At 48.5% G+C, this 25934-nt stretch overlaps 2 protein-coding genes and 1 long non-coding RNA gene across 14 annotated transcripts; 2 read left to right on the top strand and 1 right to left on the bottom strand.

Moving 5' to 3' along the window:
• Positions 1–3775: 3775 nt before the first annotated feature.
• LOC308240524 lies at positions 3776–18199 on the bottom strand. The gene is made up of 5 exons (XR_013959808.1): positions 17798–18199; positions 11989–12096; positions 7312–7594; positions 6884–6957; positions 3776–4383 (listed from the first exon to the last, which is right to left on the bottom strand). It is a non-coding gene; the product is annotated as an uncharacterized lncRNA (long non-coding RNA).
• On the top strand, positions 4935–15846 carry PORCN (porcupine O-acyltransferase). Of its 6 annotated transcripts, XR_013959807.1 has the most exons (16): positions 4957–5091; positions 5755–5927; positions 7298–7490; positions 7814–7857; positions 8247–8428; positions 8509–8639; positions 8753–8770; positions 10001–10015; positions 10113–10238; positions 10397–10497; positions 11845–11921; positions 12015–12078; positions 12188–12273; positions 13285–13395; positions 15395–15693; positions 15780–15838. XR_013959807.1 is itself a non-coding variant. In XM_080653630.1 (15 exons), exons 2-15 carry the CDS (start codon positions 5792–5794, stop codon positions 15494–15496), a joined length of 1386 nt encoding a protein of 461 aa, XP_080509756.1. In that variant the 5' UTR covers positions 4957–5091; positions 5755–5791; the 3' UTR covers positions 15497–15846. The 6 variants fall into 6 exon arrangements, 4 of the variants coding, with proteins under 4 accessions (XP_080509758.1, XP_080509756.1, XP_080509757.1 ...); XM_080653630.1 differs by having other exon boundaries at positions 15395–15846; XR_013959806.1 differs by lacking the exons at positions 8753–8770; positions 10001–10015 and having other exon boundaries at positions 4942–5091.
• EBP (EBP cholestenol delta-isomerase) lies at positions 17516–23420 on the top strand. Of its 7 annotated transcripts, none has more exons than XM_080653635.1 (6): positions 17529–17640; positions 17949–18008; positions 18548–18910; positions 21807–21843; positions 21972–22102; positions 22921–23420. In XM_080653635.1, exons 3-6 carry the CDS (start codon positions 18610–18612, stop codon positions 23142–23144), a joined length of 693 nt encoding a protein of 230 aa, XP_080509761.1. In that variant the 5' UTR covers positions 17529–17640; positions 17949–18008; positions 18548–18609; the 3' UTR covers positions 23145–23420. The 7 variants fall into 7 exon arrangements, with proteins under 7 accessions (XP_080509760.1, XP_080509763.1, XP_080509761.1 ...); XM_080653640.1 differs by having other exon boundaries at positions 17540–17640; positions 18592–18910; XM_080653639.1 differs by having other exon boundaries at positions 17540–17640; positions 17949–18020.
• The last annotated feature ends 2514 nt before the right edge of the window (positions 23421–25934 follow it).

Raw genomic sequence — 25934 nt, 5'->3', positions numbered from 1 at the left:
GTTCTGACTTTTGAAACCATGTTCGTGTTTCCCATACTAAAAAAATAAATAAAAATAACAAGGATGGGAGGGGGGGACCCTAAAACAGAACACAGTCAGAAGCAGATGAACCTTAATTGCATTTTATTTTATTTTTTTAAAATATATTTTGTTGATTTTTACAGACAGGAAGGGAGAGGGATAGAAAGTTAGAAACATGGATGAGAGAGAAACATCTATCAGCTGCCTCCTGTACACCCCGTACTGGGGATGTGCCCGCAACCAAGGTACATGCCCTTGACTGGGACCCTTGAGTCCGCAGGCTGATGCTCTAGCCACTGAGCCAAACTAGCTAGAGCCTTAATTGCACTTTAAACACAGCCTCAAAGGGAATGGGAAGAACTAACCCAAGTAACTTTTGATCATGGTGTTCATCAGGTTAAAGACAAAAAAGACTGTAACAAATATTGACCTCTAGTTAGTAGATTTGTCTTCTATAGTGGTATGGGTAGTGAATCTGAAACTATTTTTTAAAAATATATGTTTTTATTTCAAAGAGGAAGGGAGAGCCCTAACTGGTTTGGTTCAGTGGGTAGAGCGTCGGCCTGCGGACTGAAAGGTCCCAAGTTTGATTCCAGTCAAGGTCATGTACCTTGGTTGGGGGCACATCCCCAGTAGGAAGTGTGCAGGAGGCAGCTGATCGATGTTTCTCTCTCATCAATGTTTCTGACTATCCCTCTTCCTTCCTCTCTGTAAAAAATCAATAAAATGTATTTTAAAAAAAACCTGTTAAGGGCTGTGGATACCTTGAATCAACTTGAATTATTATTTAAAAAAAAAACAAAGAGGAAGGGAGAGGGAGAAAGAGAGATAGAAACATCAATGATGAGAATCATTGATCGGCTGCCTCCTGCACACCCCCTACTGGGGATTGAGCCCACAACCCAGGAATGTGCCCTTGACTGGAATCAAACCCGGGACTCTTAAGTCCGCAGGCTGACGCTCTATTCACTGAGCCAAACCAGCTAGGGCATGAATCTGAAACTACTGAATGTGTAACCTAGGATTGACAAATAAGTAAAATTCTTGTGGATAATGAGAATTAGGTTTCTCACTGTTGGAGAATGCAGTTACAAATACAGAAAAGGGAAAAGCTATGATGAACACCCTAGTATGGGGTTGGTATTATAGATATCAATAGGAATTCATGTATTTTTATATATAAGTAGATATACATATAAGATAGATGCGTGGATGTATTTACATACATATGTGTCTACGGTTTCACTACATATGGTACATATATAGGAGATTACACATATATCCTAACTCTGTCCACTGAGAGAGCCTGGAATCAGCCACACTACAGAATCAGTAAGTACTTCTAGTGCCCAGATCTTGGTTTCCTGGATGCCATTCTTCACTAAAAGGAAACAAGGCTTCTTGGGGGAGATGGCTGACTCCACGACCAGAACTGGGAAAGTACAAGATGAGCCTGAAACATCCTGATGTAATCTAAAGGAAAGCTATGCTCAAAAAATGATGGAGATATGCCAAAAGGACACGGGAGCCAACTTGAGGGGACTCCCACTGGTCACATCTAGAACAATCTGAGCATTGTACAACTATGTCAGGTGAAATTTATGGTATGTTAATTATACCTCAATTAAATGACTTATTTTTTAATATATTTTTATTGATTTCAGAGAGGAACGGGGAGAGAGAGGGAGAGGGAGAGAGAGAGAGAGGAAGAGAGAGAGAGAGAGAGAGAGAGAGAGAGAGAGAGAGAGAGAGAGAAGCATCAATGATGAGAGAGAATCATTGATCAGCTACCTCCTGATCTAGCCCACAAACCTGGCATGTGCCCTGATGGGGAATCAAACCATGACCTCCGCCCTGGCCGGTTTGGCTCAGTGGATAGAGCATTGGCCTGGGGACTGAAGGGTCCCAGGTTCGATTCCGGTCAAGGGCATGTACCTTGGTTGCGGGCACATCCCCAGTAGGAGGTGTGCAGGAGGCAGCTGATCGATGTTTCTCTCTCATCGATGTTTCTAACTCTCTATCCCTCTCCCTTCCTCTCTGTAAAAAAATCAATAAAAATATATTAAAAAAAAAAAAAAAACCATGACCTTCTAGTTCATAGGTCAACGGTCAACCACTGACCCACACCAGCAGGGCTAAGCTATTTTATTAATAAAGTAACTGACTTTAACCTGTAAATTAAAAGAAGAATTCATGAGTCTCATATTGATGCAAATAAACAAATGTATAAATAAATACACGGGGGAGAAAGGAAAGCTCTTCCTTAGAGTAAAATCCCAGCTGTACATGTAAAAGAAAATCATCATTTGACCACCATAATCATAGTAATTGCTTCAGGCAAGAATCACCAAGGATGCTAAACTAGCGAGTGGAAGTTTGAAGAAAAACAGGAGAATTACATAGTCTCAAAATATGTCCCTGAAAGATACTTATTCATTACAAAGGGAAATAGTACATTTACAGCGGAGAAACCTGGAAGATGCCACCTTAATCAAATCACCAAAGCTAATAACAATTTGGGAACTAACCAATACTTTGTGCCTCTGGATACACTAAGAAAAACACAGGTCACTTCTCTGGAATTCCTGCCAAAAATGCAGAATCCAAATCTAACCCTGAGGAAATATCAGATAACCCAAAATTGAAGGACATTCTTCCAAATAATTGGCCTGTGACTTTTTTTAAAACATCGAGATCATGAAAGTTAAGGGAAGAGTGTGGCATTGTTCAGACTGAGGGAGGCTGAAAAGACCTGATAACAGAATGTAGCACATGACCCAGGATTTCCTTTTTCTATAGAGGGACATTACTGGCTCACCCACTAGGATGGCTAGAATGAAAAAGTCAGATAACAAGTGTTGAGGATGTGGAGATATTGGAACCCTCATACACTACTGGTAGGAATGTAAGAAAATGTCCTTGTTAGGAAATGCATACTTAACTACTTAGTTGAAAGGCCATCGTGTCTACAACTACGATCAAACAATTTAGAATAATATATAGATAGAGATAGAGATAAATAGAAAAAATGTGGTTATTATGAGGCTTGGCAATTTTTGCCAATGTAATAAATGAAAAATGTGATCTCATTGTATTCATTTGCATCTCTTTAATTATGGAGAGACCATTTAAAATGCCCCAGAAACCATAATGCAGAATGACCACAAAGGCTATCCAATTTGAAAGATATTTATTGAGTGCCACGCTCTACTAAGCTCCAGTGATAAAAATATGAAACACCACACCTAGTAGATGTGAAGTGTATCTAATTGTTGTTTTAATTTTGCATTGCCCTGATAACGAAAAAGAATGAGTTATCTTTTCATAGGTTATACATGTTGGCCATTTCTGGGGACTTCTGCTGTGAATTACCCGTTCAGATCCACTGTCCATTTTCTAGTGTAGTGTTTGTCCTCTTCTGATTGATTTGTAGATGTGCTTTATACATCCCAGAATCTAGATACTAGTTCTTTATCACACACATCAAAAGACTAGAATGAAACAATCAAGTCTGGGAAGCTCAGCGAGGCATAGAGTAAGGATCTTTCCGTTTTAAATGCCAACACTTGCAATTAAGGGAAATATTTCTGGCATGTGCGGTGGGTCATTGTTGACTCTACTTGAGTATGTCTGAAAATAGAAAAAAAAATAAGAATGAAGTCTAATTTATAAAATTTATGGCCTGCACTCTGCTGTTAAGAAAAGGAATTAGCAAAAAGAACAGAAATAAATAAGAAGAAGAGGAATTAGCACTGGTGGATCTGGTCTATGTAATTTATTCATAATTACTGGATTCAATTTTTTTGCTTGTAATACATGAATATTAACTTAGGAGTTAAAACTCCATTAACTTCCCGTTAACATTTGTTTTAAAGAGGGGAGACACACATTTCTCTTCCATTGCCACCGGTATTTCCAAGCAAAGAACTGCTAATCCCATTCTTTTGTTTAAGAGAAAGGGACACTTGCCCAGCTCCATACAGGCAAGCACTAATCTGATTAGAGCCTGTTTTCCTTAGCTCCTCAGGTGACGGCGGGGTCCAGCTTCATCTGGGCTTCCTTCTCCCTTCCACATCATAGCTGAGCACGCAGTACTTGCGCGACAAATGTTCCTTTGGAAAAATAGGCCCTTCATCAGCCTAGGAACAGAGTGGGGTGCCCAGACACTGCAGGGTAAGGGAGGCAGACGGCAGGTGCAGCGTAAATCCTTTGTTGGGGCAGCCAGAGCCCAAGAGGAAGCATTGGTGGGGACGCTGTAAAAGCTTCATAAAGGCTCCGGATCCGTCGGGTGCTCCGAACTAGCCTCCTGGTTCACGCACTGCTTGCTGGGGTCACCCTCAGTGCAAGGTGAATAACTACGGGCTGGGAAACGAAGCAAGCAAATCAGTTCTCAACGACCAGCCAAGTGCCCACAAGGAGTCCCCTAGGGGAAGCACAGGCGCCTAATGGGTGTTCCTCGGTGACACAGTCAATACGAAGAAATGTTTCGGGCCCGTCCCTGGGGGTGGAGAGGATTGGAAATGCCTTTAGTTCGCTCAAAGGATGGGGTAGGACAGACCTCGGTTAATTTTCCCATCTGTGAACCGAGGCGGCACAGTGCGAGAGAACGTGCGTGGGTGAACAGTCAAGGTGAGGGGCTTTCCCTCCTCCCTCCCCCATCTTTCCCATCTCGGCTTCCAAGGATTGGAAATCTGATTATTGAGGCGTTTGTTCTTGGCCGGCCAGACACCTCCGGACCAGAATGATCAGGGGCTGCAACACTCAGGGCCCGAAAGGTGCGGGCGCAAAGGTCCCGCAGCACCCCGCTCCTCTCAACCTCCCGCTCCTCCTTCCCTCGACCCTCCCGCCTCCCACCTCCTCTGCCGGCCCCGCCCCGCTCCTGCCCTCTCATTGGCCGAGCTGGCCGGCCGGGCCTCCCCGGGATTTAAAGGGCCCGCTCGCCGCGCTGCTCTCCAAGCCGCAGCTGGTCCCGGCCTTGCGGCCTGCGGGGGAGGCTGCCCGGAGGAGGCGGCGACGGTGGCGGCGGCAGTGCGTCCCCGGTCCCCGGGACCGCAGCTTCCTTCCTGCCAGGTAGGTCACAGGAGTGCGCGCGCGGCTCCTCCGCTCCCATCCTGAGACGGCCTCCCCGCACTGATCTGCAGCGCGTGTTCTTGGGTCCCCTCTCCATCACCTTTCAGACTCCCCCTTCTGCTCTGTCCCCAACCACCACCACCACCTCCCTGAAGCCCCGGGGCCTGGGCAGGGCTTTCTTGGTGGCCAGGAGTGGCCGGGTGGGGGTGAGATGGGGCACGCAGGGGATACAGGACACCCCTCACATCCGTACAAGGAGAGATGCACACGGCCCCCAAGTGTCACAGGATCTCCCTCTCTGCCCTCCACACAGAGTGACTCTACCTTGGAAACCAGAGAGCGTCCCCATTTGATATACCGGCCTGGAATGTACACCATTCATTCCCCATCGGACCCCGACTCCTCACAGCATAGGAGAGACACAGGTCCTTCATTCACCACAGGTCGTGGGCTGTGTGTGTGCACCCAGGACGCTCCCACACGCACAGTTGGCGGCTCAATCTGATGTACCTGACACCCACACCCTCTCCCAGCGCCCCCGCTCCCAGCACTGTGTGTCTAAATGGGTTGGACAGCCCCAAACTGAAATCTGAGCGCTCAAGTCTATGCCTTGAGCATGGTCTGCCCCATGGACATCCCTGCTCTGTGTCCCCACGTTGACAGGTCTATCCATCTGTCCATCCATCCGTGAGGGGCTGCGATGGCCACCTTCAGCCGCCAGGAATTTTTCCAGCAGCTGCTGCAGGGCTGTCTCCTGCCTACTGCCCAGCAGGGCCTTGACCAGATCTGGCTTCTCCTTGCCATCTGCCTCGCCTGCCGCCTCTTCTGGAGGCTCGGTAAGTGCCTGCCACACTACGCGCCATGCCAGGACATATCACACTGCCACATTCATCCATGCCAAGCCACACCTTATCCTGCCGCATCTTGCCGTGCCAAGCCAGGCGCCAATATGTCCAGCCCACCACCTCCCACCAGGCAAAGCACCATGCTACCACACCACATCCTACTATGCCCAGCCGTACCATGCCAAGCCACATCCAGCCATGCCAACCCATGCCTTGTAGTATTCCTGGGTTCTAGGATTCTGGAAAGCTGAGGTTCTTGGATTTGGGGAATCTGGAATGTCTACATCCCAACGTTACAAGATTCTACAATGTTGGTGTCAAAGGGTTATGGAATCCCCAAGTACCACACTATAGGGTTTGCGGAGCTGACAAGTTGAAATTCTCACATTCTAGGCTTCCAAAATGCTCGCGATATGGATTTCTAGAATCAGGGCAGGATGAGATTTCTGAATGCTGGAATTCTGGAATGTTTCCACATTCACAGCAAGCCTACATCCAAATGCTAAGACTCTAAGTTCCCAAGGTCCCTATAGGATGCTGAGAATTTTGGAAATCTGAAATTCAAAAGTTCTACATTCTATTTTTATTTTAAATGGATGTTTTATTTTTTCTTAGGTTTATCATTTTGAAATATTTTGGTTACTGAAGTTAAATTGAAAGAATAATACAATGAACACCCATTATATGCATTACCAGATTCCCAAGGGTCAACATCTTCCCACACTAGCCTGTTCTATCTATCTATCTATCTATCTATCTATCTATCTATCTTTCTATCATCTTTCTAAATCATTTGAATAACCTGCTGACACTTCACCCCAAATGCATCAGTGTGTGTCCCCCCAAAAACAAGGACAACTTCCCCCAACAACCACAGCCGCAACCATCACCCCTCAAGAAATCTAATCTGGATGCAATAACATTACCCAATAGAAGTTGATACTCACATTTCTCCCAGGGTTCCCAAATGTCCTTTATAGATGTTCCTTTTCTTTAAACCCGGGATTTGGCTCTGGTCGGGCTGCGTAGTTGGTTAGAACATCGTCCCGATATGCCAAGGTTGCAATTCAATTCCCAGTTGGGGCACATACAAGAATCAACCAATGAATGCATAAATAAGTGGAACAACACATCGATGTTTCTCTCTCTCTCTCTTTCTCTCAAATCAATCAATAAAATAAACCAATAAATCCAGGCCCTGCCACCTCTCCGGCTCCTCAACACCTGCTTTGGGCCCCTTGCAAGCCCACCACATTCCAACCTCTAGGCCTTTGCCCAGGCTGTGCCCTCTGCTCAGGTCGCCCTCCCTTGTTGCCAGCCCACCCAACCTCCCTTTCTCGTTCTCTCTCTCTCACCTGAAGGGTTGCCATCCTACCTGAAGCACGCAAGCACCGTGGCAGGAGGGTTCTTCAGCCTCTACCACTTCTTCCAGCTGCACATGGTCTGGGTTGTGCTGCTCAGCCTCCTGTGCTACCTCGTGCTGTTCCTCTGCCGACATTCCTCCCATCGAGGCGTCTTCCTCTCCGTCACCATCCTGATCTACCTGCTCATGGGGTATGGGTGTGAGCCCTCATCCCCACACTGTTGGCAGAAGGGTGGGTGGGTCCCCTGGCTGCTCCTCAGGAGGTTGTGCAGGACAGGAAGAGCACCGGGTGTTCCTGGAGGAGGGAATGTGGGAGACGAGTTATTTCTAAAGGCTGTACAGGACAAGGCTGGGCTTGGGCTCCCCCTGGAGGAGGGAGTCCTGGAGAATTATTCCTCCAGGAGGTTGTGCTGGACAGGGGTATAAGCCTCTCTGAACCTTGATCCCCACCTCCCTCTGTGGTCTCTGAGGCCATGGGAGTCATGGGCCCAAGACCACCACCTTCTTTCCTCAGTGAGATGCACATGGTGGACACTGTGACGTGGCATAAGATGCGAGGTAGGAAGCCCTGGCTCTCTCACCTGCCCCAGCCCCCTGCCCCACTCTACATATCCTAACTCCCCCAACCCTGTCCTTCCTTCCCCGCTTTTGTCCCTCATCTGTCCACCCCACTGGACATGCAGGCCTCAGATGCCCTTTACATGTGTCTCTCGCTACTAGGCCTCCCCCCGCCCCCATCTGCCTTTTCCATCTCATGTATGTGCCTGACTCTTGAGAAAGGGCATCTGCCAGTCCTGGGCCTCCCTGCTCATCGGCCTATCAGACTGTGTGCCCACTTGTCCACCCTTGAACTTCTCTTTTCCTACCACCCCTCACCTGGTGCTCCCCCTCCCCCCCATGCTGAGCTGCTCTGCACCCATTCACTTGATTATGGGTACCACACATAGGGGCCCAGATGATCGTGGCCATGAAGGCGGTGTCCCTGGGCTTCGACCTGGACCGGGGCGAGGTGGGTGCGGTGCCCTCACCCGTGGAGTTCATGGGCTACCTCTACTTCGTGGGCACCATCGTCTTTGGGCCCTGGATATCCTTCCAAAGCTACCTACAGGCTGTCCAAGGTCGTCCTCTGGTGAGGTCCTGGGTGGATAGGTGGGCAGGGACTGTGGGAGCCCCCACAGGGCAGTCTTCATGGAGCCTTGATCCCCACAGAGCCGCCGGTGGCTGCAGAAGGTGACCCGGAGTCTGGCGCTGGCCCTGCTGTGCCTTGTGCTGTCCACCTGTGTGGGCCCTTACCTCTTCCCGTACTTCATCCCCCTTGATGGTGACCGCCTCCTTCGAAAGTGAGCACGGCCTTCGAGGCCTCTGCCCTGCAGAGGGGGTTGGGTAGGGACCTGGGGTCTCCCCAGCTCTGAGCCTGTCTCTTAATGCTTCTGTCTATCTTCTGTTACTACAGCAAGAAACCCAAAGCCAGGTAAATGAGGGCAGGTGCTGAGGGCGAGTGGGCTAACTGGGGGGTGGGGGCATGGTCTGTGACCGCTTGGTTCTGTTACGTCTGAGACTATCTGACCATGTACCCCATGACTGGACCGAGATTGAATGTCTTTCTGTGGCCGTTGTTTGGCCAAGATCGGCTCTGTAACTCCATGCCTGACTGACACCCTGACACACACTCTGTCTGAATGTCCATCTGTTCCGCTGTTCCACCTTTAGAAGCCAATTACATGACTGTAACAGGGAGTGACAAGTATGGGTTGGCTGGTGATGCTGACCTGTCTGAGACTCTGGCTAGGCGTGTGTATGGGTTGTTTGTCTCTCAGCCGCTGACTCCCGATGTGGGACTGGAGTTCTGGCTGTGCCATTGTCAATGACGGGGTGTGTGGCTGTCGTTGGGTAAGTCTGGCTTGTCTGTAACTCTGGCTGGGAATGGGTCTGACTGTAGCATGTTATGTGCCTCTCTGATGGGCCTGCCTGTGGGTCTGCCTTCTCTGGCTGCATGGTGTTGTCTAGCTGAGGGGGTGTGACCGACTGACCATCTGCCTCCGGTATAACTAGGATTTCATCCAGCTCTTTGATTGTATGGCCCCTCCCTCCCCCCTACTCACTGGCAGCTGATTGTGTCTAATGCTGAATGAGGCTCTGGAAGGTGGAGTGACTTGCTCAATGTCACCCAGTTAAGCAGCCAGGCATCAATCCCAGGCCTGATTCCAGAACCAGCCTTTTCCAATGCAGGACTCTGCCTGTGTCTATTGTATGACTGACAGGATGACTGTTGGGGGTAGACTTGCGTATGTGTGCCTAGCAGGGAGCTTGATGATCTCTGTGCCTAACTACAGGACTTTTGTATGTCTTATGGTCACTGAGTCAGGGTAGAGAGCTGCGAGGCTGGGAGTCTGATACTATGTGTGTCTGGCCACGTGGCTGTGTCACGGTGTAGGGCTATTAGGATGGGCCTCTGACAGAAGCTGGGTCTGGATGTCTGGCCATGTGAGACTGCGGGACTATAGCATATTGTAGAGCAGCTCACACACCCATCTGAGCCCCATGAAACTGACAGTGTCTGCATGTGTGTGGCTATCACACTGCACCTATGTTTTTGCCACTATGTTTCTGTCTTGTCTAAGACCAACTCAGGCCAGCCTCCTGGGCCTCTGACTCTCTTTCCTTTCTTCTCTGCTGCCTTCCTGACCCCTGGGGGCCTTAGGGGCACCATGGTAAGGTGAGTCTACAGAGTGGGGCTGGGGATGATGGCACATGGCGGGGTGTCATGCCGGCCCCTGGGCATGATGCCTCTCCCTCTGCTCCTTTCTCCCCAGGTGGCTGCGAGCCTACGAGAGTGCTGTCTCCTTCCACTTCAGCAACTATTTTGTGGGCTTCCTGTCCGAGGCCACGACCACGTTGGCGGGAGCTGGCTTCACCGAGGAGAAGGATCACCTGAAATGGTGGGGAGGGCTGGGGGGCCATCCTCTCCCTCGGGGTGTTGCCTAGAGGAGCTGCAGGGAGGAAGGGGGTGCTCCCGTGGGAGGAAACAGCCAAGACAAAAGTGTGGCAGTCAGATGAGTGCAGATCCCAGATGAATTTGTATACCTTTTGCCCACAGGGACCTGACAGTGTCCAAGCCACTGAACGTGGAGCTGCCTCGGTCCATGGTGGAAGTTGTCACAAGCTGGAACCTGCCCATGTCTTATTGGCTAAATAACTGTGAGTCATCAAGCCACCAATCCAAGAGTGGGGAGTCCTGACCCCAGGCCCTTTTACATACTCATACAACATTCACTGAGAACCTATTGTATGCTAGGCTGAAGGTACTGCAGGGACCAAAAAAATGACAACAGCCCCAAATCCCTGCCCTTGTGGAGCTGGCATTTTTGTCGGGGGAGCACATAATAAGAGAAAAAATGGCCCAGCCGGTGTTGATCAGTGGTTGAGCAACGACCTATGAACCAGGAGGTCACAGTTCTATTCCAGGTCGGTCAGGGCACATGCCCGGGCCGCGGGCTTGATCCCCAGTAGAGGGTGTGCAGGAGGCAGCCGACCAATGATTCTCTCTCATCATTGGTGTTTCTATCTCTGTTTCCCTCGCCCTTCCTCTCTGAAATCAATAAAAAAGATTTTTTTTTAAAGAGAGGAAAATACAAAAGAATTCAGATGGTGATCAGTGCTATGGTGAAAAATAATAATAATAAAGCAGGAAAGGATGATCTGGAGTGTTGGCAGTGTGGGTGGGATGTCGCAATTTTAAATAAATTAACAGAGTAAGTCCCACGGAGGAGGTGACATTTGAGCGGAGATCTGAATAAGGCGAGAGAGCAAGCATTGTAAAATGTGGGGGGGGAGGGATGTGACAGATGGAGAGAACAGCCAGTGCAAAGGTCCTGAGACAGGAATGGGCCTGGCATGTTTGAGGAGACCAGTTTGGCAGAAGGAAAGAGAGCCAGAAGGCAGATGGCAGGAGGTGAGGTTGGAGAGGTGACAGGGGCCTGGTCCTGTGGGCCCTCACTGGCCACGGGGAGGACTTTGGCCTTTTCTCTGAGACAGCTGGAGCCACAACGGGTCTGAGCAGAGGAGGGCTTTGGGCTGACTTGGTTGGAACAGGACCCTCTGGCTGCTGTGAGGACAGATCGGGGGGAGGGAGCCAGGCGGAAGCAGTGAGGAGGCCAGGGCAGTAGTCCCAGGTGGTGGAGGCAGTGGACATGGCGAGGAGAGGTCATATTCCGGGTAAATTCTGATGGTGACACTGACAGGATTTGCTGAGTTTGGCTGTGGGAGTGAGGGCAGGGCAGATTAAGGGTGATTCTCAGGTTTTTGCCCTGAGGAACTGGAACGGTGGAGCTGATTGACATTGGCTGGGCTTGGACAGACTGTGGGAGAAACAGATTGGGAGGAAAGTTCAGGAGCTAAGTTTTGGACAGCGCAAGTGTGAGACCATTACACAGACTTTGTCCTGGAGCTTCCAACACATTGTGTGCATCCTCCCCCTGCTCAATGGCCACCCCCAGGGCAGGAGGGAATCTTGGGAGACTCTTGACCAGCATCTCCCTCTTCCAGATGTTTTCAAGAATGCTCTCCGCCTGGGCACCTTCTCAGCCGTGCTGGTCACCTATGCAGCCAGCGCCCTCCTGCACGTGAGCAGGGTGAAGGGGGATCAGGGTGGGAGCTGGGCGAGGGTGGCAGGGCCTCCTCTTCACTCACCTCATTGCCCCCTGGGGCCCCACCAGGGCTTCAGCTTCCATCTGGCTGCGGTGCTGCTGTCCCTGGCATTTATCACTTACGTGGAACACGGTGAGTTTGGAGCCCAGCCTAGGAGACAGGATGGGAGGTTGGTAGGGGGCTAGAACCACTGTCCCCGGAGGCTAACCTGACCCCCTTCCCTCCCACCAATCTACCCCAGTCCTCCGGAAGCGCCTGGCTCGGATCCTCAGTGCCTGCGTCTTGTCGAAACGGTGCCCACCAGACTGTTCACACCAGCATCGCTTGGTGAGGGTTCAGCCTGGGCACCCTCAAGCCCAATACTCCCCCTCAAAAATGTTGCTTCTGTCTCCATCTTATATGTCTCAGGGTGCCCAGCTTCCTGTTCTGGTGCCTGAGCCATCCCAGAACCTCACCTCTGTTCACTGCCATGCGTCTCTCTAACCAACATTTATCAAGCACCTGCTGTATGCACACCGGGCATTCATGTCCCCAGTGAACATTTATTGAACACCTGCTGGTATCAGGCACTATTTTAGATGCTGGAGACACAGTGGTGAACAACAGACTATAAAGTTCCAGCCCTCTGGGACAAACATTTTAACAGGGGCGTCAGTAAATAAAAAATCAGTCAGTGAGGTGGCGATTAGTGCCAAGGAGGAAATACACACGGGAAAGGAGGAGGGAATTATCGGGGGGGTGAATGGATTCCATTTTGAATAGGGAGGTGCCTTTTGAGTTCCTAAGCTGAGGGAGGGGAGGGACAGAAGCATTCCAGGCAAAGGGAAGAACCAGAGTAAAGTCCCCAAGACGGGAGAGGGCCTGGAGTATTTGAGGAACAGCAAGGAGGCCAGTGTGGCTTGAGCAAAGCGAGCGCGGGGGAGAACGATGGGTCCTGTAGGACATGCTAGGAATTTACTTTTGATTTTTGTTTTGTTTTTTTCCTTCCGTTTGCAATAAGAAGTATGGACAACCTCAGCTTTGTCTCCTATCAGACAACTGATGTTTCTTACCATAAATCCCCAAGTCAGAGCTCCACCATTCTGCCTCCTTTGCCTGAATACTCGCATCTCCCCCAACCTGGACGCCCTCAATGCGAACAGTACCCTGAGCCCTGGAGACCTTTTGGGCTCCCATAGGAGGATCTGAACCATCTCGTTCCTACCCGGGGGTACCATGGACATCCTCATTCCTGGAACCCACTGCACTTTGTGCATCTCCCTGGGCTCCCCTGCCCAGGTGGGACTGAGGGACAGTGAGTAGGTCCAGCTGCCAAGCAAATCCATCTGTCCCCCACAGGGCCTGGGGGTACGAGCCTTAAACCTGCTCTTTGGGGCCCTGGCCATCTTCCACCTGGCCTACCTGGGCTCCCTGTTTGATGTCGATGTGGATGATACCACAGAGGAGCAGGTGAGGTGGGGCCCTGGGCTGGGGGTACCCAGGGATGTGCCACCTGCTCATGGGAGCCATGAAGACAAAGGGGGGCGGGGAGGCTGAGACATGAGGACCTTGTGTGGTGTGTCTCTAGTTTGTGCAGCTCCTCGGTCCTTCCTTCCCGTTGTCCCTCTGGGCACTGCTGGGTCTTTTATTTGGGTGAAGTTTGCAAAATATATTTATTTTACTTATTTTATAGAGATGGAATGCAAAATCCAGGTTTTCCTTTTTTTCAATCAGTCATCTCATCATATTTTTGTTTAGGTCGAATCTGCAAGGTTTATTCTTACTTGATTTTTTTTAAAAAAAAATCTTCACTCAAGTTGATGATGCAAACTCTAGATTCAACTTTTAAAATGGATATTAAAATGGATAGGCTATTTTTATTCATGTGGAGTATGCACATTCCAGATTTTACTCCTTTTTAAATGAAAAACAATTTCTAAAATAATGTTTTCTCACATAGCTCTTGCAGGATCCAGGTTTTGCTTCTCTTTTACATTTTTGTTTTTACTTAAAAATAAAACTTTATATTCTTTTCATCATTAAAAACAGCTTTTAATTTTTAATCAGGTTGAGTGTGCAAAATCTGGGTTTTGCTTCTTTTTATTTTGGGGGTTCCTTTTTGTTGTTGCTTTTCAAAGAGAGTAGAAGGGAGGGAGGGAGGGATGGAGGGAGGGGGAGAGAGAGAGGGGGGAGAGAGAGAGAGAGAGAGAGAGAGAAACATTGATGTGAGAGAGACACATCAACTAGCTGCCTACCACACACACCCGGATCAGGGGGTGGGGAGTGAACCTGCAACTCAGGTATGTGCCCTTGACCAGGAATCAAACCCGAGACCCTTCGGTGTGTGGACCAATGTTCTAACCATTGTGCACACCGGCCAGGGCAGGGTTTTGCTTCTTTTTAAATAAAGTTTTTATCTTGTTTTAATCAAAACATTTAAAAATAGTTAATGTATATCACAAAGTTAAAAAAAAACAAACAGTAAGCTATTCAGGGGAAAGTCTTGCTCCTACGGTCTACTCACTGCCCTCTTACAGGTAACCCCTTTCCTTCATTTTATTAAAATATCTTTCAAAAATGTAAGCATAATAAGCGAATATAAAAGCATCTTTTCATTCCCTCCCCTGGTTTTTACCCTAAAGGTAACTCATGGATGACAGCGTGCACTACATGTTGCTTTTCTATATAATGATCCTTGAAAATCTTCCACTTCAGTACATAGAGTGTCCTCACTCACTTTTTCCCATTGTAAGGCGATGACACAGGGTAGCTGTCCCTTATCAGTGGACACCCAGGTGATTTCCAGTCCTTTCCTATTGCAAATCACATTGCAGCAAGTAATATCCTCATACCCGTGTAGATTTCACACAGCTGCAGACAGAACTGTAGGATCGATTTTTGGTAGTCGAAATGGAGAAGTTACCTTTTTGCTCTCCCACCAGCAGCGTGTGAACATGTCTGTCCCCCCCACCAACAGAGTGCCTCTCAGACTTTCTGGATGTGTTTGCCAGTTTGAGAGGAGGAAGATGATGAGTGAGGCCATACATTTAAGAGCTATTTGGTGTTTTTTCCTTTACTGAGAATGGTCTACTCACCTCCTTTGCCAATTTTTGTCTTTTTAAAATATTGATTTCTAGGAGCTCTTTACATATAAAGGAGAGTACAGGTCAGAGAGTGGGGTTATCTTGCCCTGCCTTTAAAATGATTTCTAAAGAAAGCATGAAAGAAAAAAAACCTAAATCTGCTTACCTTTTATATGCAGAGTACAGATCAGACAGTGGGGTTGAAGACGAAAACACAAAAGAAATAAAACTAAACCTGTTTATCTTTTATATCACCCAGTTTTTCCTCTGGGGCCTCACCTAAGGTCACCATGGAGTCACAGAAATGGCCTTGAGCAAAGGATGGGTTTTCCTGAGACCTTCTTTGTTCTTGCTGAGTGGGACCATCACCTCTTTCTCTCCCACAGGGTTATGGCATGGCATACACTGTCCACAAGTGGTCAGAGCTCAGCTGGGCCAGTCACTGGGTCACTTTTGGATGCTGGATCTTCTACCGTCTCATAGGCTGAGGCACATCTGTGGACCCTCCAACTTCCCTCAAGACTCAACCCCTCCTCAGGGTGCCAGCTCTGATGGAGGATGAGGGATGGCCCTCTAATTCTTGACCCCTCTCCATCATAGTCCCCCTAACACCCTTACACACACACACACACACACACACACACACACACACACACACACCATTTTCATGCCTGCTGATCTCCACGCCACCACAAGGCGGGAAGGGGGTGGTCCCTGCTGGGGCCATGGGATGGGGGATGCTTAGGGAAGCAGAGAGGGGGAGTTCCACAGCCTTCCCGCCTTCCCACTCCCTTTTTATATGCAGTTTGTTATTGTCAAATAAAAGTAGGAAATATACAAAAGACTCTTTCTTCACTGCTTAGTGGGGAATAGAAGTGAGTGAAGAAGGGGGCACAGCATGGATAAAGGTTTGGAAGCTGAAACCATGAAGAGGGAGCAGTTTGTGATTAGTTCATTGTTCATGATTGGATGATGAGACAGAAGATGGCACTGCCTGATATAAGTAGGGCTGGGACGAATTAGTTTCGTGTGTGGGAGGCCTGATACCAACTGGCAGGAAAACTGATTGGTTGCTCTAACTGGGACAGAGAAAAGAGAAAGCAAGACACAGTTGAGCCTGGCCAGCATGGCTCAGTGGTTGAGAATCAGCTTATGAACGAGGAGGTCACAGTTCGATTCTAGGTCAGGGCACATGCTCGGGTTGCAGCTCGATCCCCAGTGTGGGGCATGCAGGAGGCAGCTGATCAATGATTCTGTCTCATCATTGATGTTTCTAACTCTCCCTCTCTCTGATATATATCTACATATATAAAAGCCTAAGTGACCGGCCAACCGGCCAGTAGCTATGATGCACACTGACCACCAGGGGGCAGATGCTCAATGCAGGAGCTGCTGAGCTGCGGTCACTTGGCAGCAGCGGTTCTCAGGTAACACTTGGCAGCAGCGGTTCTCAGAGAGGAGGGAGCCCGGTTCTGGAGTGTGTCACCTGAGAACTGCCCTCTCGCAATCCAGGACCCCTCAGGGGATATCGTAGAGCTGGTTTCAGCCCGACCCCTACAGGCCAGGCCGAGGGACCCCATCGGAACACGAATCCGTGCACCGGGCCTCTAGTATATATATATTTATATACACAGTTGATGCTTACTTATTCTTAGGAGTGAGGGTTATGAGTTGTAATTGGACAGGAGGTTTGGGATGGGTCTGGATTCTGACTGTGCAGTCTGGGTGCTCACTGGCTTAGAATTGTGGAGTTCAATTTGGTTCTTTAGAGCTGGCACAGGGAGATTGAGTATCTCCATGCCAATTGGCTCTCAAGATGTTTTGATTGGTATTTCTGACCTGAAGTCGGGAGAAGTGAGGATGACCCCTAAGGAGTCCTGAGTACTGAGGTAGAGGATAGAGGTGTAGTTTACAGGATGTGATCGTAGTATTGTTTCCTTGTGCATTCGGGCAATAAGAATGAAGGCTTTTGGCCTTAGCCCGTTTCGCTCAGTGGATAGAGCCGTCAGCCTGTGGACTGAAGGGTCCCTGGTTCGATTCTGGTCAAGGGCACATGCCTGGGCTGCAGCTCAATCCCCAATAGGGGGCGTGCAGGAGGCAGCCAATGGATGATGTTTCTCATCGATGTTTCTATCTCTAACCCTCTCTCTCCCTCTCTAAAAATCAATAAGAACCTACTTTTTAAAAAAAAGAATGCAGGTTTTGTCTGGCAACGGATTAATTGGTCTGATTAGAAAACGAGAACAAAGAAGAGAGGACACAATGCAATGCTGATTCAACAGCAGACGATTGACTGATAAGAGGATAGGGAAACTGAAGCCAAGACTGCTTGCAAGTTGGTTTCAGTCGAAAACGCCCACCAACCGCGGCACTCCCTGCCTTCACCCACCTCCAGACTCTGGCTCAGCCAACAACGAAAGTGGCACCACGCCTGAGGGCGGGGCTGGTGGCGCATAGAGAGCTCTGATTGGTTGGGAGTGGCACTGGCCGCCTCCCAGCCCCTCCATTGGCCAACTCCATAAGACGAGGAACCTGTGAGGCAATGGTTCTGAACTAGGTTGTCACGGAGCCCGCAGGCCAGCTCAGCAGAGCCGGGACCCTGCTGGACAGGTCGTTGGGACAGCGCCGCTGGGTGAGTGCCCCCCCCCCCCGCGCCTGCCGCTCCATCCCGTCGCTCTCCGCTGCCAAACGGCCCGCCACAGGCGCGCCTGCGCGAGACCCTTTCCCCCCCCCATCCAACCCGCCACCACGCCACCCACGTCACGCGCCTGCGCGAGACCCCCTGGTACCGCGTGGTCGTCCGGGCTACAGAAGATCCTCCTTCTCATTGGGCAGCTGGACTAGAGGGTTCTAGTTCTGATTGGTGGTCTCTGCATTGAACCCTCCTTTTCCTCTAAGCGCCGCGGAGACCTGTGCCTTCCACTTTCCTATTTCTTGCAGGTTGCCGGCGGTGTACGCTGTTGCGGGAAGCGTTTGGCTTTCCACACGCTGAGCCTGAAGGTTGTCGTTCTCGTTAGTCTTCTCTCTTCTGTCCTGCAGTTTCCAGGACTACAGAGAGGGACTAGCTCTCCGCTGAACGATGCAAGACACTGACTCCAGCAATGGGACCCAACCTGTTGTCTGTTTCTCCCCCAGCAGCCTGTGACCCCTGAGGGCACGGACCGGGCTTGATTCCTGTGTCTAACCTTAGCAGGGCGTGACCAATGAGGGCTATGACCTAGTCAGATTCTTCTGTCTGCCCACCGGACTGTGACCAATGAGAGCAGGGACCAGTCCTGATTCCTGTCTTCCTCAGCTGACTCTGACCCTGAGGGCAGGGAGCTGGTCTGGTTTCTGTGTTTACCACATATGGGTCCCAGAGGGCTGGAACAGGTTTTCATTCTTTCTGTGGCCTTAAAGCAGCATATGATTAGATTTTGGTTTTGATCCCAGTTTTGTAAGTCCAGTAACTGATCAATTTAGTCCATTTGCATTTTTTGTGATAATAAAACGTTTGGATTTGATTTGATTATCTCATTCTGTGCTTTCTATTTGTTCAGGTTTTTCTCTTCCTTTTTTCTTCTTTCTACTTATCCACACACAGCCATCAGCCTACAAAGACATGGCCACCAATGCTAGCCCCTTGCACCCATACTGGCCTCGGCACCTGAGACTGGACAACTTTGTGCCTAATGACTACCCTGCCTGGCATATAATAGCTGGCCTCTTCTCCGTTACTGGGGTCGTAGTTGGGACCACATGGCTGTTGTCAGGACCTGTTGCCATCATCCCCCTGGGAACCTGGCGACGACTGTCACTGTGCTGGTTTGCAGTGTGTGGGTTCATTCACTTGGTGATTGAGGGCTGGTTCAGCCTCTACAGCAAGGAACTTCTTGGAGACCAAGCCTTCTTGTCCCAACTCTGTGAGTCCTGAGTTCTTTCATATGCTGTGGGAGGGAATTTTGGGGGCAGGGATTGGCTAACAACTTTTCTATTAATTTATTTTAAAATTGTATTTAACTGTTTGTCGCATATATATTCACATGGGTCAAAAAACAAACCATTTAAAGAGGTGTGCAGCCTGGCCAGTGTGGCTCAGTGGTTGAGCGCTGAGCTATGAATCAGGAGGTCACAGTTCGATTCCTGGTCAGGGCATGTGCCTGGGTTGTGGGCTCAATTCCCAGTGTGGGGCATGCAGGAGGCAGCCGATCAATGGTTCTCTCTCATCATTGATGTTTCTCTCTCTCTCTCCCTTCCTCTCTGAAATCAATAAAAATATATAACATAGCCGAAACCGGTTTGGCTCAGTGGGTGGAGCGTCAGCCTGAGGACTGAAGGGTCCCGGGTTCGATTCCGGTCAAGGGCATGTGCCTTGGTTGCGGGCACATCTCCATTGGGAGGTGTGCAGGAGGCAGCTGATCGATGTTTCTCTCTCATCGATGTTTCTAACTCTCTATCCCTCTCCCTTCCTCTCTGTAAAAAAAAATCAATAAAATATATTTAAAAAAAAAAAATATATATATATATAACATAAATAAATAAATAATAAAATAAAGAGGTATGCAGTGTGCCCTGACCAGCATGGTTCAGTGGTTAGAGCGTCGGCCTGTGCATCAAAGGGTTGAGGGTTCGGTTCCAGGTCAAGGGCACAAACCTGGGTTGCAGGTTCAATACCCCACCCTGGTTGGGGTGCGTGCAGGAGGCAACCAATTGATGTGTCTCTCTCACATTGATGTTTCTCTCTCTCTCTCTCTCCCATCTTCTTCCCTCCCTCCCATTCTCTCTGAAAAGCAATGGAAAATATATCCTCAGGTGACGTTTAACAAATAATAAAAAGAAGGATGCAGTGAAAATCTACCTTCTGCCCACCAAGTTTCCTCAATCATTAACTACTGTTAATAATTGCTTGTTTTCTTCCAGGGTTTATTTACACATAAATTATACACAGAAGTCTCAGTTTGCTTAATTTTAAAAGAGGGATAATAGTAATACCCAAATATATGTAAGGCATTTAGAACAATGTTTGGCAAGCCATATAACTGTTTATTATTATTATTTGGCAGACAACAGATGCTATATAACTGTTTATTATCATCATCATTTTTATTTTTCCCTTTTATATAAACAAATGGAAACATGCTATATATACTTCTGAACTTGGCTTTTTTTTTTTTAAATATATTTTATTGATATTTTTACAGAGAGGAAGGGAGAGGGATAGAGAGCTAGAAACATCGATGAGAGAGAAACATCGATCAGCTGCCTCCTGCACACCTCCCACTGGGGATGTGCCTGCAACCAAGGTACATGCCCTTGACCGGAATCGAACCCGGGACCCTTCAGTCTGCAGGCCGACGCTCTATCCACTGAGCCAAACCGGTTTTGGCTGAACTTGGCTTTTTTTAATCAGGTCACTCCTCATCAGCTCTTAAAGAGCTTTCAAAGCTTAAATGTTATATAATTATTTGACTTGTCTAGTATTTTTTAAATATATTTTTATTAATTTCAGAGAGGAAGGGAGAGAGAGAAAAACATCAATGATGTGAGCAAATCATGGATTGACTGCCTCCTGCACTGGGGATGGAGCCCACAACCCAGGCATGTGCCCTAACCAGGAATCGAACTGTGACCTTCTGGTTCATAGGTCCATGCTCAACCACTGAGCCACACAGGCCAGGCTTGACTTGTCTAGTATTAATGATCATTTCCCCCAGTATTTTGCTGTTATAAGTAATACTCCTTTTGGTCTCATGAATAAAACGCCTATGAACATGGTTATAAGAATCTTTGTGTGGGGCTCTGCTTTCATTTCCCTCGGGTAAAGATGGAGGAGTGGCTGGGTTGTATGGTAGATATGTGTCGAACTTTATGAAAAACTGCCAAACTGTTTTCAAAAACTGCTGCATCATTTATATTCCCACCAGCAGTATATGAGAGCTCTACATCCTCGCTGACACTTGGTATGGTCAGGTGTTTCTTAAATTGTAGACCTTCTAGTGGATGTGAGTGCTCTCTCATTGTGGGGTTTTAATTTGCTTTTACTTAATGATAAATGCAAGTTTGACCACCTTTCATTTGTGTATTGACCATTTGGAAATCCTCTTTAGTGAAGGACCTACTCCAGTCCCCTGCCTGTTTTTATGTCATGTGATCTGCCTTTTTCTTATTCTCTGCTTGCGTTTTCATTCATCCGTTCACTTTCTCTCTCTCAGTCCCTTCCTCCTTCCCTCCCTCCCTCTTTCCCTTTCTCTCTCTCTCTCTCTTTCTCTCTCTCTCTCTTCCTCTCCTCTCTTCTTCTTCTTCTTCCTCCTCCTCCTCCTCCTCCTCCTCCTCCTCCTTGTCCTCCTCCTCTTCTTCTTCTTCTTCTTCTCTCTCTCTGTCTCTCTTCCTCTCCTCTCCTCTCCTCCTGCTCCTCCTCTTCTTCTTCTTCTTCTTCCTCTCTCTCTCTCTCTCTCTCTCTCTCTCTCTCTCTCTCTCTCCCTCCCTCCCTCCCTCTCTCCCTCCCTCCCTCCCTCCCTCCCTCCCTCCCTCATTGGCTACATCATTCACTTCATCATCTATACCTGCCTCCATTATCCTATAGATATTTATTGAATGCCAGACAATCACAGCAGCACTTACTGTTCTCTGTCAGGTTTGCACACATATCTTGCATACATATGTTAACTCTCAAATCCAAACAGCCACCTCATTGCAGATGAGGCGTTGGAGGCATGGAGCGGTTGTGAAGCCTGCCTTATTACATGGGCCCTCCGCTCGCACAAGTGTGAGTTTCTTTTCCTGCCTTTATTCTTCATGTGTGTCTCTTGTCTTCTTCAGGGAAAGAATATGCCAAGGGAGACAGCCGTTACATCCTGTAAGTGTTTGCCTCCGTCAAGGGAGACCTGAATCGGTTTGGGAGGGTGGTGAGTCAGGGAGCACTAACGGGGTCCCCTGAGCTTAGAGCACAGTGATACCAGTGTCGCCTCACCCTTTCTCCCGCAGGAATGACAACTTCATGATATGCATGGAGACTATCACGGCTTTCCTGTGGGGACCACTCAGCATTTGGGTGGTGGTTGCCTTTCTTCGCCAGCATCCTGTCCGCTTTATCCTACAGCTCGTGATCTCTGTGGGTGAGAAAAGGGCCCACACTGATGCTGGAGGGATTATCAGGGATGCGCGGATATGGGGGCGTCCGTGTGGGTAGGATCTCTCAATTGTGCCCACCCAGGGCTGAGTCAGATTGAATGATAAATTCCCTGAAGTTCTAGAACAGCTATGCCCCTCTCAGCCTGTGTTCTCAAGTGGGAAGTGTTCATTTCTCTTCCTCCTCCATCACAAAGTCTCCTGTGAAGGAGGTCATGGTTTGATTCCTGGTCAGGGCACATACCCGGGTTGCGGGCTCGATCCCTAGTGTGGGTCGTGCAGGAGGCAGCCGATCAATGATTCTCTCTCATCATTGGTGTTTCTGTCTCTCTCTCCCTCTCCCTTCCTCTCTGAAATCAATAAAAATATATTTTTTAAAATATTTTTTAAAAAACAGTCTCCTGTGAAGGTTACATGAGGTGGCCCATGCTGGCAGGAAGTCCTTGGGTCCTGCAGGCTTAGGATTTCCAGCCTCTTTCATCTAAGATTCAGTGTTCTTACATTGTTAGCTTCCTTTAGTTCTAGAAATGTGGGTTACCTTTAGTCCTGGAATCCTCAGCTGTCTTGAATGAAAGGATTTTGAGCTTCCTTAAATTCTGGAGATATGAGCTCTCCTAGGTTCTGAAATTCTCAACTTCCAATTTCTGGAATTCTCACTTTTCTGATTTTTCAACTGTTTAGCTATGATTTCAGAATTTTTAGCTCTCTGAATGTGGGAATCCTAAGGACTGAGACCTCGAATGATGACTTGGAAAATGCCTCGCAATAGCTCCTCCTCCTCACATTTCCCTTCCACCCCCTACAGGTCAGATGTACGGGGATGTGCTTTACTTCCTGACAGAGTACCGTGATGGATTCAAGCACAGCGAGCTGGGCCACCCACTCTACTTCTGGTTTTACTTTGTCTTCCTGAATGCCCTGTGGATGGTGCTGCCTGGAATCCTTGTGCTCGATTCTGTGAAGCAGCTCATGCACGCCCAGAGCCTGCTGGATGTCAAAACCACAAAAATGAAGAGCAAGCAGAAATAATGAGTGATGGACTGGGCTTTAACACGGGCTGATGACGAACTCTCCATCTGCCAGAGGAGTCTGTTCCTTGCTCCCACAGGTTGAAAGGACAAAGTGAATTGATCTGTCAAATTCAGGCTGATGGGCGGATACCAAAAGGGCCAGCAATGGGGAAGAAAGGAGCTGTGTGGAGCTATTGCAAGGAGCTGTTGGGACAAAAGTCCAAGAGAACCTACAAGGTCCGCAGTGGTGGTAATTTTTAAAATAAGGAAATAAAAGGTCATGACCCTAACATTGAAAGATCTTTAATTACTGACCCCAAAGACACCTCTATCACTCACTCATTCCACAGACCACCATTATCTCAGCCATAGATTCCCATCCCCATCACATAGACCTTCAATCATGTAGACTTCACAAACCCTCATCACTAACTCCAGAAAGTCCCATAATGGCTGATTAGATTCATGAGTCACACACCTGCAATCTCTTTTAAGGAGAGAACACCACATCCTTGGTGTTCTCTCCAGAACACACTTGCTCATTTTTTGCAATAGGGATAAGCTGAGAATTTTCCAAATCTTCAAGTTCTTCAATTTACTCAGCCTCTTGTCTCCTGATTAAGCACCCCACAGATACCCCATCACTCAACTCACAGACCCCCCAGGTACTCCAAAAACCCCAACACTGACCCCACAGACTCAGCCATCACTACTCTAAAGATCCCCATCATTTACCCGTGACCCCACAAAACTCACCCCCACAGACCCTCCCATCACTTACCCTATATACCCCATGATTAACCCTTAAGACACCTATCACCCTCCCAACAGCCTTTCTTTTTTTTTAATATATTTCATTGATTTTTTACGGAGAGGAAGGGAGAAGGGTAGAAAGTTAGAAACCGATTAGAGAGAAACATCGATCAGCTGCCTCCTGCACACCCCCCCTACTGGGGATGTGCCCACAACCAAGGTACATGCCCTTGACCAGAATCGAACCTGGGACCCTTCAGTCCACAGGCCAACGCTCTATCCACTGAACCAAACCAGTCAGGGCCCCACAACAGCCTTTCATTTGCCCTATAGGCTGATCTCTATCACTCACAGACCTCTATCACACCATGGACCTATCACGTGCCCCAACAGACCTCCCACCATGTACCAAATAACCCCATGACTCACCCTATAGACCCCCCCCTATCATGTATCACACAGACCCCTATAATTTACCCTATCGGCCTTTCATCACTCACCCTACAGATGCCCCATCACCCACTCTTTAGAATCCCCATAACTGCCCTAGCTGGTTTGGCTCAGTGGAGAGAGCGTCGGCCTGCGGACTGAAGAGTCCTGGGTTCAATTCTGGCCAAGGACATATGCCTGGGTTGTGGGCTTGATCCCCAGTGTGGGGTGTGTAGGACGCTGCCAATCAATGATTCTCATCACTGATGTTTCTATCTCTCCCTCTCCCTTCTTCTCTGAAATCAATAAACATATATTAAATAACTAGAGGCCCAGTGCATGAAATTCATGAACTGGGGGTGGGGTGTCCCTCAGCCCAGCCTGCACCCTCTCTAATCTGGGATCCCTCTCACAATCCAGGACTGCTGGCTCCCAACCGCTCACCTGCCTGCCAGCCTGATTGCCCCCTAACCACTCCCCTGCCAGCCCGGTCACCCCCAACTGCCCTCCCCTGCCAACCCAGTCACCCCCAACTGCCCTCCTCTACCGGCCCAGTCACCCCCAACTGCCCTCCCCTGCAGGCCTGGTCACCCCTAACTGCCCTCCCTTGCAGGCCTGGTCCCTCCCAACTGCCCTCCCCTGCTGGCCTGATCGCTCACAGCTGCTGCCCTCCCCTGCTGGCCATCTTGTGGTGGCCATCTTATGTCCACATGGGAATGGCCATTTTTGACCACATGGGGGTGGCCATCTTGTGTGTTGGAGTGATAGTCAATTTGCATATTACCTCCTTATTAAATAGGATTTTAAAAATCCCCATAACTCACCTTGAAGAATTCATCATCATTCATCTCACAGTCTCTGTCATTAACCTCATAGACCTTCAATCAAAAAACAATGGGTACTTGCCCAAGCCAGTTTGGGTCAGTGGTAGAGCATCAGACTGCAGACTAAAGGATCTCTGGTTCAATTCTGGTCAAGGGCACATGCCCAGGTTGCAGGCTCAATCCCCAGTAGGGGGAATGCAGTTGGCAGCCAATCAATGATTCTCTCTCATCATTGATGTTTCTATATTTCCCTCTCCCTCTCTGAAATCAATATATATATATTTTTTAATTTAATAAATCTTTATTGTTCAGATTATTACAATTGTTCCTCTTTTCCCCCCATAGCTCCCCTCCACCCGGTTCCCACCCCACCCTCTGCCCTTACCCCCCCACACACTGTCCTCATCCATAGGTGTACAATTTTTGTTCAGTCTCTTCCCACACCCCCACACCCCTTTCCCCCCGAGAATTGTCAGTCCACTCCCTTTCTATGCCCCTGATTCTATTATATTCACCAGTTTATTCTGTTCATCAGATTTTTTTATTCACTTGATTTTTAGGTTCACTTGTTGATAGATATGTATTTGTTGTTCATAATTTTTATCTTTACCTTTTTCTTCTTCTTCCTCTTCTTAAAGAATACCTTTCAGCATTTCATATAATACTGGTTTGGTGGTGATGAATTCCTTTAGCTTTTTCATATCTGTGGAGCTCTTTATCTGCTCTTCAATTCTGAATGATAGCTTTGCTGGGTAGAATAATCTTGGTTGTAGGTTCTTGCTATTCATCACTTTGAATACTTC

This window comes from Plecotus auritus, assembly GCF_963455305.1.
Source record: "Plecotus auritus genome assembly, chromosome: X".
In the NCBI taxonomy this organism is placed as follows: domain Eukaryota; kingdom Metazoa; phylum Chordata; class Mammalia; order Chiroptera; family Vespertilionidae; genus Plecotus; species Plecotus auritus.
Note: the sequence above shows the minus strand (reverse complement) of the source record. Positions and strands in the feature narration are given on the sequence as shown.

Bases quoted from the DNA above. Each gene is read 5' to 3' on its own strand.
- PORCN (XM_080653630.1), top strand. From the start codon at position 5,792: ATGGCCACCTTCAGCCGCCAGGAATTTTTCCAGCAGCTGCTGCAGGGC. The intron at 7,858-8,246 runs GTAGGAAGCCCT...TACCACACATAG, and splicing joins GACGTGGCATAAGATGCGAG to GGGCCCAGATGATCGTGGCC. The intron at 10,239-10,396 runs GTGGGGAGGGCT...TTTTGCCCACAG, and splicing joins GAGAAGGATCACCTGAAATG to GGACCTGACAGTGTCCAAGC.
- EBP (XM_080653634.1), top strand. From the start codon at position 18,610: ATGGCCACCAATGCTAGCCCCTTGCACCCATACTGGCCTCGGCACCTG. The intron at 18,911-21,806 runs GTGAGTCCTGAG...TGTCTTCTTCAG, and splicing joins AGCCTTCTTGTCCCAACTCT to GGAAAGAATATGCCAAGGGA. The intron at 21,844-21,971 runs GTAAGTGTTTGC...TTTCTCCCGCAG, and splicing joins GGAGACAGCCGTTACATCCT to GAATGACAACTTCATGATAT.